The sequence below is a fragment of the Folsomia candida genome, unplaced genomic scaffold (genome assembly GCF_002217175.1).
Source record: "Folsomia candida strain VU population unplaced genomic scaffold, ASM221717v1 Fcan01_Sc043, whole genome shotgun sequence".
In the NCBI taxonomy this organism is placed as follows: domain Eukaryota; kingdom Metazoa; phylum Arthropoda; class Collembola; order Entomobryomorpha; family Isotomidae; genus Folsomia; species Folsomia candida.
The window spans coordinates 17576-31735 of record NW_019091235.1 but is presented as its reverse complement, the minus strand read 5'-3'; the positions used below and the strand labels follow the sequence as shown (position 1 = coordinate 31735).

At 37.7% G+C, this 14160-nt stretch overlaps 2 protein-coding genes and 1 long non-coding RNA gene across 3 annotated transcripts; 1 reads left to right on the top strand and 2 right to left on the bottom strand.

Annotated features, from left to right (window-relative positions):
* Nucleotides 1–1293: 1293 nt before the first annotated feature.
* On the bottom strand, nucleotides 1294–3609 carry LOC110861656. Its single transcript, XR_002549080.2, has 7 exons — nucleotides 2958–3609; nucleotides 2797–2835; nucleotides 2642–2695; nucleotides 2312–2451; nucleotides 2001–2083; nucleotides 1717–1841; nucleotides 1294–1636 (listed from the first exon to the last, which is right to left on the bottom strand). It is a non-coding gene; the product is annotated as an uncharacterized LOC110861656 (long non-coding RNA).
* Nucleotides 3610–10890: 7281 nt separating this feature from the next.
* LOC110861635 lies at nucleotides 10891–12607 on the top strand. The gene is made up of 4 exons (XM_022110770.2): nucleotides 10891–11138; nucleotides 11460–11777; nucleotides 12023–12187; nucleotides 12268–12607. Exons 1-4 carry the CDS (start codon nucleotides 11091–11093, stop codon nucleotides 12355–12357), a joined length of 621 nt encoding a protein of 206 aa, XP_021966462.1. The 5' UTR covers nucleotides 10891–11090; the 3' UTR covers nucleotides 12358–12607.
* A 471-nt stretch (nucleotides 12608–13078) lies between these two features.
* Nucleotides 13079–13936, bottom strand: LOC110861647. Its single transcript, XM_022110778.2, has 4 exons — nucleotides 13877–13936; nucleotides 13687–13798; nucleotides 13452–13573; nucleotides 13079–13389 (listed from the first exon to the last, which is right to left on the bottom strand). Exons 2-4 carry the CDS (start codon nucleotides 13722–13724, stop codon nucleotides 13199–13201), a joined length of 351 nt encoding a protein of 116 aa, XP_021966470.1. The 5' UTR covers nucleotides 13725–13798; nucleotides 13877–13936; the 3' UTR covers nucleotides 13079–13198.
* Nucleotides 13937–14160: the final 224 nt, after the last annotated feature.

The following is a 14160-nucleotide window of genomic DNA, read 5'->3' as shown; positions in this document are numbered from 1 at the left end:
CATTTTTCGCGAATGCTTGCACGAACAACCTTACTGTAACATTTGAACTAGATTTTGACCGGAGAAATTTGTGTCTATTCCTGGACAAAATAAGCATTTTTTTAAATGCATAAGTTATACGTACACATGTATGACTTTTCAAAATACGCATTCATACAATTTTCAGGCAAAACTTAAAGCTGTTAAAATGATATAACTTCAGGTTTTTGCACGTGTTTCTAGGTTAGAACCACGTTCGAAGTTTATTTGAAAATATAATTTATGTAAATAGAAATTTGCAGTTCCGAGTATTAATTTATGAATGAAATACGGAATCGCCTAAAGGGTTTAAAACGCCATTATCGCAGTTGGATACGAACCCACGACTACCTACTAATAATTTATGTAGTCTTTCAAATTCATTGCTATTAATGTTGTTGATTGTTTTTGCAACTTTTTAAATTGTGTTATTCCAAACAACTAGCAAAATTCTGTTAAAAATTATCAAATAGTTTTTCAAAATAATTGCAGGCCTTAATTTTAAGCTTGAATGTTATCAATTTTGTTTAAATAGCGTCAAAATTCGAAAAATAATAGCGTTTAAAAATTTAAAATTTTGACGAAAAACCGGTTTTTAGAATTACCAAAACCGGTTTCCGGTTTCACCGAAAACCGGTTTTTCTCCGGTTTTTCCGGTTTTGAAAAACCGGTGTTGAATCTCCTAGTTTTGACACCCCACACGCTTACTTCGAACGTACGCGACCATACCTTTTCAATAGACACCCCACATGACAAAAGTTATTTTTCGACATTCGACACCGTCCACACGGTCATGAGGTCGTCGAAACTCGAAATGATGTCCATTTTTGAAATCCCCGCCCAAAACTACCTCTAAAATAATCAATACAAAAAATGCAGCTCGCTTTGCGTATCCTTACTTGCCGAACCTTAAACTAAAAAAAGAGAGGACGAAGGCACGAAAGTGATGGAATATTTTCACCCATAAAATATGGATACTATTTTTACTCATTAGAAAAATACAGGAATTTAGAAAGCAGTAGGGGTTAATCAAGAAAGGTCTGTAAAAATTACATCTATCCTCGTTGAAGCTGCCTTTTCCATTTTGTGTTAATTGCCAAAAGGGCCTTCTCCCAAAACGAAATTTTTGAAGAGAGCATAAAAATAGGTATATGAAGTACATCATTACAACTCATATGAATGAAAGTGAACAGGTAAGATTCATGTAAGAACTTTGTAATTAATTTTACAATTTTTTTGAACCGTCAACTAAAAGTATGCAAGTATCTATTTGGATCTCAATAAACAAAGAAACCCAATTTTCCATTTTATTACATCAATTTACATACAATTTGGTTTTTATCAAAGTACAATATTATTTTTTATATGTAGTTCAACGTATGTAATAGCAACACGGCTAAGAATATTCCTAGCCGTGTTGCATTTGTTATTTAACAAATGCACACATGGGTACTCCAACCAACGGTGATATTGCAGCCAGAGAATGTTACGCATGCGTCGTCAAAATTAGAACGGCGCGGATAAATACACTCCGCCACGATTGCCGCCGGAGTATCCACACAAAAGTCCACGCCACCGTTGCTATCTCTGCAAGCTTCTTCCATCGTTGGGCAGAAATCTGGTTGAAATCGTCGCATTAGAAATTTATATTTATGTACATAACATAACATTTTATTTTAAAATGTGCCTTAAATTTACCTGCTTTTTGACCCTGAGCGTCTAACTTGGCCTCCGTTTCTTCTGTTAATTTTGCACCCTGCGCAGTCATTCCAATCAGGACAAGAAGGAAAATCATCTTCATGGTGGACGGGATGTTTAATTTTCTAGATAAAAATTGGATTTGAAAAATTGTAAATTTTGTGCTTTTTTTATTTTCTTCGTAAGCAAAGTTCTTGCCATGTAAGTTAGTAATCATGGTTTTGAAATTGTGATATGGCCCAACGTTAATAATATTTGTCTCATTAGTTAAGAAATTTAAATACCTGTATAAAAAAATACGCAGCTCACTTTGAGTATCCTTCCTGGTCGAACGTTTAACTGATAAAGAGGGACGAAGGCACTGTAACTTTATAGAATTTTTTCACCCATAAAATATACTATTTTTATACGTTAACAAATGTGAGGATTGCTATAAAATAAACTGATGTTAAATAATAGGATAATTCGGCTTCTCGGCTAATATAATTCTTGGACGTCGTGCCTGGACGCCTTTTTTTGACGTCGACGTGCTCGCCCCGAAGCTCTTTTGGGTTCATGGAAAGTTGAAAACGAGGAGTAGATAAACTCAATTTACTCTGTGCTTTTTCGCCTTGAAAATCTAAATTGCCCTCTGTTTTTTCGGGTATTTGGCACCTTGCGCGGCCGCGGCCATTCCGATCAGTGCGAGAACGAAAACGGGTGCAATCTTCATGGTGGACGGGATGTTTAAATTTTCTAGATAACAAAAATGGTTTCAAACTTGTGAATTTTAATTTTGTATTTTCCTAGTACACAAATGTCTTGCCATCTACATGCATAGATGCATGTAGATGGCAAGACATTACTTTAATATGTACATATATGTACATATTAAAGTAATACGGCTTTGAAATTTTTAAATACAAATTTCAAGGCTACTAAATACCTGAGTATGTACGGAATATTCAGCTACTTTGCGTATCCTCCTTACTGACCGAACCTTAGATTATAAGAGAGGCACGAATGCAGTAAAGTTATGGAATATATTAACCCATAAAAATATGTATGCATGCTATTTTTACACTTTGGTAAAATATGTACCGGGGATTAAGAGAGTAGCAGCTGTCAATCAAGAAAGGTCTGTAAAAATTAAACATGTGCATATAAAGTAACTTCTCAAAGTCTTTTAAACTTGTCCATTCTTTGAAACTCATCCGTCCCTCAGTTCATTCTTCGTCATGCGGTTAAAGCGAGGTGCATACCTGTGAAGGGTCCGATGCTACATATTTACTTATCTTCGTGTAAGCTCACGTTGTTGTAGACCCTGAAGGCTAAAATGTGCCCCTTTTATCCCGAGTATTCATAAATAGCTCGTCACATGCAAAAATTCCATACATAAATTCATTTTAATAAATATTAGGTCGGCATGCAACCTCGGCCATCACGTGCTCGTATCCTTCCCACACTGTTAGTATGGTAGGGATACGAACGCGGGAATCAAATTTTGGTCGAAGTTGAATGCTGACTATCAGAACCAAGAATTGTGCAGTGGTGTGTGTGTGTGTGTGTGTGTGGTATGTGGAACTTGGCGCTTGACTACACACGTGTCTCACATTGTCCAAGGTAACGTCACCTATCGGCCGTTTGGGCACAATGTTGCATTTTTCGTTTCTAGAGGGCGTTTTTCGCTAAAGTATCAAAACGTTCCAAAAACGTTGACGAACACGAGAACAACGAAACACACCCTTTAGGTCTGCCGAGACTTGATCACATGAACGGCCTCACCCCCAGACTTAACATTTGACTTGTGACCTGAGCACACCCACTACATTTGACCTGTGACCTGGGCACACCCACTAGCCTTGATATTTGACCTGTGACCTGGGCACACCCACTAGACTTGACATTTGACCCGTGACCTGGGCACACGCACTAGACTTGACATTTGACCTGTGACCTGGGCACACCCACTACATTTGACCCGTAACCTGGGCACACCCATTACATTTGACCTGTAACCTGGGCACACCCACTAGACTTGACATTTGACCTGTGACCTGGGCACACCCACTACGTTTGACCTGTGACCTGGGCACACCCACTACGTTTGACCTGTGACCTGGCCACACCCACCAGACTTGACATTTGACCTGTGACCTAAGCACACCCACTACATTTGACCTGTAACCTGGGCACATCCACTAGACTTGACATTTGACCTGTGACCTGGGCACACACCCCCTGGACTTGACACTTGACCTTTGCACACCCCTGAACGTTTTTCGTGGTCACACCCTTCACAGTCATTACTGAAGGTTTTTCGTGGTCACACCCTTTGGAGTCGCGACTGAACGTTTTTCGTTGCCACATCCTTCAGAGTCATGACGGAAGGTTTTTCGTTGTCACACCCTTCAAAGTCATGACGGAAGGTTTTTCGTGGTCACACCCTTTACAGTCATGACGGAAGGTTTTTCGTGGTCACACCCTTCAGAGTCGTAACTGAACGTTTTTCGTGGTCACACCCTTTCAGTCGTCACTGGACGTTTTTCATGGTCACACCCTTTAGAGTCGTGACTGAACGTTTTTTGTTGTCACATCCTTTAGAGTCGCGACAGAACGTTTTTCGTTGTTACACCCTTTAGAATCGTGACTGAACGTTTTTCGTTGTCACACAAGTTAGAATCGTAGCGTGACGAACTCTATTATTAAACGTCGTGCTATACAACGTGACAATCAGGGCGACGCTCCCTTGCTCTGAATCAATGTAAATGTATAACAATTATTCAGCAGACATTTGCATCGCTGACTAAATAAAATCGTTTTGCCTAGAGCCCGCGTTGCGGGCTTAAGAGACTAGTCATAACAAGAATTGTGCAAAGTTGTGTTACCTTTTGAACCAAGCGCTTCACTCGATGGCTGTATCACCTTACCCCCATAGTTCTCTAAGTTACCACCCAGCGCCACCTATCAACATTTTTATGTACTAGGTTGTATTTTCTCTGCTAGAGGGCGCTTTTCCCCGAAAGTGTCCAAACGTTTCAAAAACGTTGAATAGCACCAGAACAACAGGATACGTCACCAATAGAAAAATTTGTATACACCAAGCTTTAATCCGTGACCTGGGAACTACCCCTTTAGTCGGCAGTTGACCCGTTACGTGTGCACACTCCCTATGGTCAGCAATAGACCCGTAACGTGTGCACACTCCCTATAGCAGGCAATAGACCCGTAACGTGTGCACACTCCCTATGGTCAGCAATAGACCCGTAACGTGTGCACACTCCTTATAGTCGGCAGTTCACCCATAAGGTGTGCACACTCCCTATAGTCGGCACTAGACTCGGAACCTGTGCGGCACGCCCATTAAATTTATGACGTGTGACCTAGGCGCATATAAATGTTGCTAAACCTGTGACGTAGACAAATGACTTATAGTACTCACATAACTTGGAACACACGCTAAAGTCATAAGGTGACCTCGACACACCCCTTAGGAGGGGAGCTTTACCACCTACCCTTCACAGATCTCGATGCCCTTTGTATATGTGGTAGGGTCCTATGAGTGTACTAAAACCCTGAAGTGGTTTGACTCCATGGCCACATTTGCGCCCGCCACACCCACTCAAAGGGATGAAAACCACAAAGCTACCAACTTCAAAAATCCACCAAAAATCCAATTTTGCTCGGATTTTTATAAAATTTACATTTTTGTGATCCCAGATACTTGTGTGATCATATTCGCAACTCAGCAATCTCAACTTTTTTGAAATTTTGAATTTTTTCGAGTAATTCATGAGCTCGAAAATTTCGAAAATTTCAAAAAAGTTGAGATATCTAGTGGACATGATCACACAAGTATCTGGGATCACAAAAATGCAAATTTGATCAAAATCCGAGCAAAATTGAATTTTTGGTGGATTTTTGAAGTTGGTAGCTTTGTGGTTTTCATCCCTTTGAGTGGGTGTGGCGGGCGCAAATGTGGCCATGGAGTCAAACCACTTCAGGGTTTTAGTACACTCATAGGACCCTACCCCATATCCAAAGGGCATCGAGATCTGTGAAGGGCAGGTGGTGAAGTTCTCCTCCTTAGAGTCGTCAATTGGTCTCTTACAGTAACAATTTGTTCCGGGTTATTGTTATGTTACTCATAAGTTCTTTAAGTAGACAAATTTAGTTAATGCCTTGTAATTTTTGAAAAATGGTACATCATGCTAAAGGTCCACGTTCTATTTGCTTTGTGTGAATGTCATTCAGCAAATGCTTAGTTATGAATTAAAATCCTCTCTATGCTGGAGCCCGCATCGCGGGCTTTGGAGACTAGTAAATTAAAGTCTATAATACATGGTTTAACCATGTATGTATTTACCACCATTTTTTACCATAACGTGGTTTATGGTAGAGTTGCCACTTCAACTCGGCTTGACTCAGCTTATTGAGTGAGTCGAGTCAAGCTGAGTCGAGTTGACCTCAAGTAAGCCGTCGACTCAATGAATCGGCTTATTGAGTTGTGAGTGAGTTGATGCGGCATTGACTTGTTATAACCACAAAGCCACATTCGCCAAAATTATCTTACATATATATTTGCATATGCTTTGTAAAATTCAAAGCCATCTGGCGATATTGAGAAAGTTGGCCGAGCTTGAGCTATTGGAATTGAGAAAATTCGGTATACCCTGGAATTGGAGAGCTACTTATTTATTTATAAAATGAAAGGTATAATATTTCATACCTTATATAAAAGTAAATATGTTGATTATATTAGCAGGAAAAACTCTCGTTCGTTGTATTTTGCTTTTTCGTATTAATTGAGTTAGTAAACTAAATCGATTCCTTGATATGTTACATATGTATATGTGTAAGTGTAGCGCATTTTTATGTATTTGGGGTGCTAATGATTTTAGTGGTTTTGTAAAAAAGGGAATCGAAAAATCGGAAATTGTACATTTACGTTTCCACATATTATGCAAACTGAAATTTATTGATGCTTGATTTTAGATAGCTGGTAGGAATTACATACGTGATTATTTCTTCAAATTTTTTTTAAATAAAAGACACCTTGGGTTACACAGTTGCACCGGAGATTTTTGTAAATGGCATTTTCCTTTCGGAATATTACCATAATCAAAATTCAAAACTAATACTAGATAATGCAATAAAATATCAAAGAATCGATTTAGTTTAATAAGATAATTCGTACTGTATAAGGTAAATAAGACGAGAGGAGTTTTGCCTGCATAATCAACATATCCACTTTTGTGAATTAGTTTTAAATATTTGTTTCAAATATAGCTTTCCAACTTTCGGGTCTATCGATTGTACTCAGATCCCAATAGCTCATCCATTCTATGAGGCTAACCTAAATTGTTCTCCAAAAAAAAAATGAGATCGATTTGGATTTCAAAAAGTTTATGCAGGTATGGAAAGTATTTTGGGCGGCTATGGCCTTGTTCCTATGACTGGAACCCAAGCGCAGAGAAATTTGAGTGTAGGGAGGACTCAAGAAATTTCAGGAAATATCCTATGCTATATTGCATCCTGCTTTGGACCCTCTTCGTCGTTGAACTTCCATCATTCTTCATTATTGGGGACTTCAAGCGCTTCCTGTGGGAAGAACAGGATGAACTGGTCAGCTTTATATCTCTCCTATTCATGGTATTCTATTTCTCAATGGGATTAATTGGTGACTTGACCTGCATACTTCATGGAAACGATGCAATAACTGGACTAAACAAAGCTGAGGAGTTGTTGGAAAATCTCAAAAATTCTAAAGGTATCCATCCAACTACTTGATTTAGCTTTAATTGTTACTCTAACGATACGATTAATTGCTTTATCTAGACACGAAGTTTGTTCCTAACCCTGGAAAGTTCATTGGAAATGGACTTTATTTTATAGTTAGAGTTTTCGAAATACACGGCCTGCTCTCCATTCTAGCCTACACATTACTTGGGATCGATCCTCTTCGAACAATCCTGAAATTTTATTTTAACTTTGAAAATACAAATTTTGCAATCTCTCTTGTTGGATTTATTATCCAAGAACTGGCTTTTATCCAAGCGTGTCGCGTAAGCACGTTCTCACTAATTGCTTGTGGGGTAACGGGTTACTATTATAACCAAATACTTAGGATTAGCTACATAGAATTACAAACTGAAAGGAATAATAAGGAAGTTTTATTTGACCTAAAATTTGCTCACACCTCCATCATCTACTAGTGCCTCCAAATAATGTTCCAGCTTTGCGAGGACACTGCAGCCATCGGGATGTTTACCATGATGTGGGCGACTGCGATGCTCATTGTTGTCTGTAACTATGTAATTAAGTTGCGGACATTTATCCCAGCCCACATCTATTTTTTCTTTCCACTTATTTCCCTTTGTTGTTGTCTACTTGGCTTACTGCCAGTGCCGCGACAAGCCAATGAGGGGCCTGGATTTTTTGAAGAATTGTACGGCCTTTTTTTAAACCATTAAAATTTTATATCAGTCCGGTCAAAATCAGGGTTTTTGACTGGTAGAAACTCAAATCACCAGGAAATGGGAAGAAGTACATACATTTTTCCCATTGCCCTTGTTCAAAACTTAATTAAAATCGCTAGATAAATGACCAAGAAATTGACTTATGTATGTTATTAACTTGGGGTAATAGAGAAAAGATTTAAGGTGATTATCTCCTATTTCGACCGGACTAATTTTTATTGTTGAAGCATCAAAATAAACGGACCAAAATTTTTGTGTTTTGTAGAATGCATTTTCGATTGTGGCGGAATTATTAAATTTATTAAATACACTTTTCGAATTTTAATACGATTTCAAAAATTAAGCTCAATTCTTGCTCAGAATTTCTCCCCTGTAATTATTAAAATTCATTTTTTTAAACTTTTAACATCTGAAATTTTCATGCTACATCAAAAATGTATCATCAAAAATGCAAAAAACATTAAGCAGAAAATTAAAACTATTTTAACATGATTAGAAAAGTTAGAGCGTCTTGAAAAACCCTGATTTTGGCCGAAATTTTATTTTTAAACTCAGCCACAAGCGAAAACTTGTATTCTGGAGACCGCAGAAATGTAGTTCCTCTTATTTATTTCTGAGCGTGGACAATTTAAAATTAGTCAGATCAAAACCCGCTTGTTTCGCTGCTAGGAATTTGCTTCACTAAAAATATACCGGCCGGAGTTTGACATTTTGAACACCTTTAAAAATTAAAGTTTCTAAAAATTGAAGTTCATACTTGATGTCTGCATAAGATTGAGTTCCTAAGTTCGGGAACATATGAAAGTTATGTAGTAATATGCTCAGTTCGAGAAATTGTTGAAATTCATTTAATATGCATGAGTAATAGAATGGTATAAACACGCTGAAAGGAAGATTGAACTGGGTGGAATTCGCCAAGATACAAATTTGAAGTACGAAAATATGGCCTTAATAAATAAGGATTAAATACATACATGGGCCTAAACAGTGATGGGAAGCCTCGGGCTCTTTGCGCTCTTTGATCAGTTTTTGTGACCTTATGCCTCGGCCTTTTTAAAGATTTTGAGGTCGAGGCCGTGTGAGGTCCTTGGCCTCACTTTTAAATGGAGAGGCCGATCTCGCTGAGGCCTGTAGCTTAGGCTTAAATTATGAGGTCAGTGACCTCACAATGCCTGCTACACGGCTGCCACCTTCCCAGTTTCAACGGAGTTGGAAGATGTTCTTTTCCTCCGCTCGAGATTTAGCTGAATTTTGTTGTGAATATCCTACGGTCGCCTCAGCAAGAAAAAACTTTTTTTCGCGGCGGTCTTGATAAATAACATTTCTAGAATTTTTTTTTTGTCGCAGATTTCAATGAACATGATTTTTTAGACTAATTAAACTATGCTAAAAAAGAATCCGGAGGATTTTTTATTAAAAAACTGTTCATGAAATAATTATTATTCCAATTTTCTGAAATTTCTGGAAATTTTATTTTTCGAAACCGCCACAAAAAAAGTTTTTTCTTGCTCAAGGGACTATAAGTTACTCACAAAAACAAATTTCAGCTAAATCTGAGTTAGTCCACTAAACTGGCAAGTGTTATTTAAATTGTCTTGTCGTAAAAGTGAGAATAATAAAACTTGGCCGAGTGCAAAAAAACTCTGCAGAGTTCGAGCTCACCAAAAAAATACGCAGAGTGCGCCGAGTACCGAGTGGAAACGAGTACTCGTTGTAACACTACCGAATACATTTCGAGTTCAAATCAAGTTCGAGTACTCGGGCAAACTTGGTGCCGAGTACTCGAAATCGAACGAGTTCGAGCACTCGGGATGAATTCCTGCCATCATCACGTAACATTGTGTACTGTTGACTTTGATTTTACTTTTACTTCCCGCCTGCAATTCTTGCAATCATGTGATGGTCGTGCAGACCTGACATCTTGTGTTTTCATCCAACCATTTTTAGGTCGTAAAATGGTTCCAAAATTATTTGCACATATTATCATAAATTTTAGTGTGCAAATTCTTGATGCTTGTAAAAATAGGGTTCTACCATGCTGGATGCTACATGTCTGGTCTGCATAAGACCATTCACGTGACTACAAGCATTGCAGGCGGGAAGTAAAAGTAAAAACAAAGCCAACAGTAAGCAAGGAAATGTCGAATGGATGCAGAATTTTTTGTAATTTATCTGGACAAGAGAAACTTGCAGTGCAACTGATATTATGTTTCATTTTGCAATTCTGCATTTAGCAAAAAGACTTATGTATGTATGTACATATTTAGCAAATAATAAGCCTTTTTCATGAAACTTGTATCTAGAAATGTATGCACATTGCATGGGGCGACTAAATTAATTAGAAAAATTATCTTGAGGATTTTTGTCGTGATATTTTTTTGCATATTCATAACCTCAGTCTTCAAATAGTTATATATTCTATATAATAGTTATATATTCTATTTTATATGTTCCACAAAATTTTAATGAGTTGCCTAACATTTAGATATAAATTTCAGGTTCATTTTAGTCAGGTTCATATGCTGGAAAGCTCGATACTCTTTTAGGCATATGTACATACATACATAAATAAATCACAAATTCATTTCAACCTTTTTCGTCAATCGGACTTATTACGTACATATATATGTGCATTTCTTATGAGATTTGTACCAACCAGTTTAGAAAGTTTAAAAATGGTCCTCTTATTCACTATGAACGTACCACCAAGAAACTTGGCTAAAAATAAATACATAAACACGAATCCAATCTTACAATTAGTCAAGTCTCTCTTCACCAGTTCGTCCACGACAACGCACATACATCGCTCATAAAATTTTGGAAATTTTTCAACCCACTTTAATCACAACGCCTCCATTAAATTACTTAAGTTGTTCGCATACATATTTATTTCTTCTCAAGAAGTCAAGCAACATCATGGCTTACGGGGGATCCGCATACGCCACCCGGGTTTTGCATCAGTATGTAAGTGAACAAATTCTTTATTACACTCTTAGAAATCCAGTATTAAAATAACACCAAACGGTATTGATGCATGACTCTACCAAAGTGGTATTGATTAGTAATACGGTATATGTACAAATATATACTAATATGTATTCAGCTCGGTATTAAGGTTTTACCGCATCCGTACCAAATTTTTACGGACCGGGATACCTAATTTTAGTACCAAGCGGGTAGCAACTTTAATACCAAGAAATCAATAAATATGTACAGTACCTGCCTGACTATTCCAGATTTCCAAGAATCGCTTGTTCTAATTGATAATTTATTTCTGCCTTACAGAAATCCACATTTGATCGTGAAACTCGTCTGGAAAACGCGGACCGTTACTCAGCCCAAGAATTGTATAACTTTTCTCATACCGGACGCGGGACTGATTTCGTCTTCATCCTTAATGGCGAATTAAATTCCAAGAAAGGCTGGGTTTACGTGAAACAATCCGTCGTCGCAGCAAAGTCGGAGATTCTGGGAAAAATTATGATACTACGAAGAGCCCGGAACATTAACGGACGGGAGATCGAGGAGGACTATTACGCCATGTTGGATGCCACGACTGGGTTCCGGGAGCTGGATATTGTCCAGTTTAAGAGGATGATTGAGGTGAGATTAATAAAATACTGCAGCAATTTGAAAAGAAAAGAGGGTACAAATTTGTGTAAATTTTTACTCAGATAAAGAGCATCGTTCGTAAAAGTTTGCAAAATTATTTAACAAAATTTACGAATTTTATATACAAACTTATCAAGAACTGTCTAAACTACCGCATTCCCCTTTCTTAATTTGGATGCTGTGATAAATATTATGAAATTTGTAGACCTCTGAAATGTTTTATTTTTATTTTTCAGTACTTATACACCAAAAATGTTGAAAGCCTCCGGTACGACGCTAGCCCCGAAGAGCTTCGTAAACTTTCCGCAATGGGGAGTTTATTTTGCGTATATGAACTCCTGGTATTTTGCCAATTAAAATTGCCGAACAAGCAAATCGACAGAGTCAAACCGGAAGTTGAGGTGATCCATTAATTTTACATAAGTATTTAAATATTTATTGCCCTAAATTTGGTAATAAACATTACAAATTTTGTGACAAGGTTGCCAATGCAAAAAACTCTGGTAACAACGGCCCCACCTACAGCGCGGGTATTATCCGGGCCCCCGATTCCGGAAGAAGTTGGACTTGAAGACGAAATTGAAGCAGGAAATTCTTGCCCAAGTCAAACAGGAAGTCGTCGAGCAACTCAGGGATGAAATGCTAGCCGAAATTCGGTCTGACTTTCAAACTGCTTCCGAGAATTAACAAGATTTTGTACCAGATAAATACGAATGTGATAATGATTTTTTTTTGGTTTTGATTAAAATTGAATTGTAAAAAGATATGTAAATACATAAATGTGAAATAAAATAACGACATCAAGATCATTCTTCAATTAATGGATTAATTCAAAAATTCAATCTCCACACGACTTTTAAGCAGAATGTGCCATCATATTTATGTATGTACATACATACTGCTAAATATCTCGTAAAGTCACATTTCACATACTCATCCGTGCTGGTACTGATTTGGTAATAACTTCCTACCGAATTGGTAGTAATTTGTTCCTGAGTGGTAAGTTTTTAATTACTACAACATTACTGCACGGTAATTCCCGTTATTACCGTGCCGCTAGAGTAGCATATGTACTCCTGTCAGTAATGATTTAATACCAGTTGTGTAGGAGTTCCCCACCAGTTGGGCGACTACAATAAAGGTCTCCCAGATTATGCTCCTTGATTTATTAAAATTATTACATATGTATTAGCATAATGGTGCAAACCGATTTAGATTATCTTATCTCGAGTTCGAGAATGTTTCGCGAATCATGCTGACAGACATACGGACAGAGATTCAGACAAATTTGATTGAGTGAATTAACGTTTGTCCGACATAGTGGTACATTTTATTACGCATAAATGTGTATACAATTTTTACCAAAAAAAACTCAACATTATTTTGTAATGTTCAACATCTAAACAACTCGACTACTGAGGGCAAGAACATGTATGCGTATTAGCATCAAGGGTAACACTGCAGCCAGGAAATGTTTCGCACACCCCGTCAAAAGCGTAGGTTTCCGGATTTTCGCAATCCGCCGTGCGCCCCGAAGTTTCCAAAGAGGAGACGAAGTGTCCCCCGCTGTCATTGCAGCTGGCCTCCATCGTGGAGCAGAAACCTGTGCGAAATCCTCCCGCTATAAATTTTAGCTATAATTCTGATATTTTGTTCTCAATTTACCGTCCTTTTGACCCTGAACATCTGAATTAGTTTTTGATAATTTTGCACCTTGCGCGACCATCCCGATCAAGACGAGAACGAGAACGAATGCAATCTTCATGGTGGACGGGATGTTTAAATTTCTGGGGAAAAAGTAATTTAAAAAATTGTTTATTTTTTATTTTTTATTTTCTTAGTACGTAAATTTCTCGGTATGGAATGCAAATATTGTTTGGTTTTTAAATTATCACCTCACCTGATTTCTACAGACTCGTTATGTTGCAAATAAAACATTCGTGTAAATAACTTAAAAATTTTAGTGTCTTTAGTACCTGAAGAAATATGACTCTCTTTGGACCTCAGACTAACTGGGAGTGACGAACAAAATAAAGTTATACATATATTAACCTTTTCAGCTAGCAGAAAAATACTATTTTTACATTTACCAAGCAGGGAAGAAGAACTCGGTACGTCTCAGTCAAAAGAGGCCCTGTAAAACTTAGTGGCTCGAAACCCAACAAACCGTATATTTTTGGAAAGCTACGGACTTCGTGAGTCCGAATATACATCATAATAGGGTCTAAGGTCAACCCTTGACCTTTCGAGGTCAAGCAATAACCCTACGAGGTCAAGCAATCCTATCAGAAATGTCTTTGCATACTTCTCTTGGGGCAAGGTGAAATTTTTGGGGAGAAGTAACCAAAGTACATTTCTGATAGGATTGCTTGAC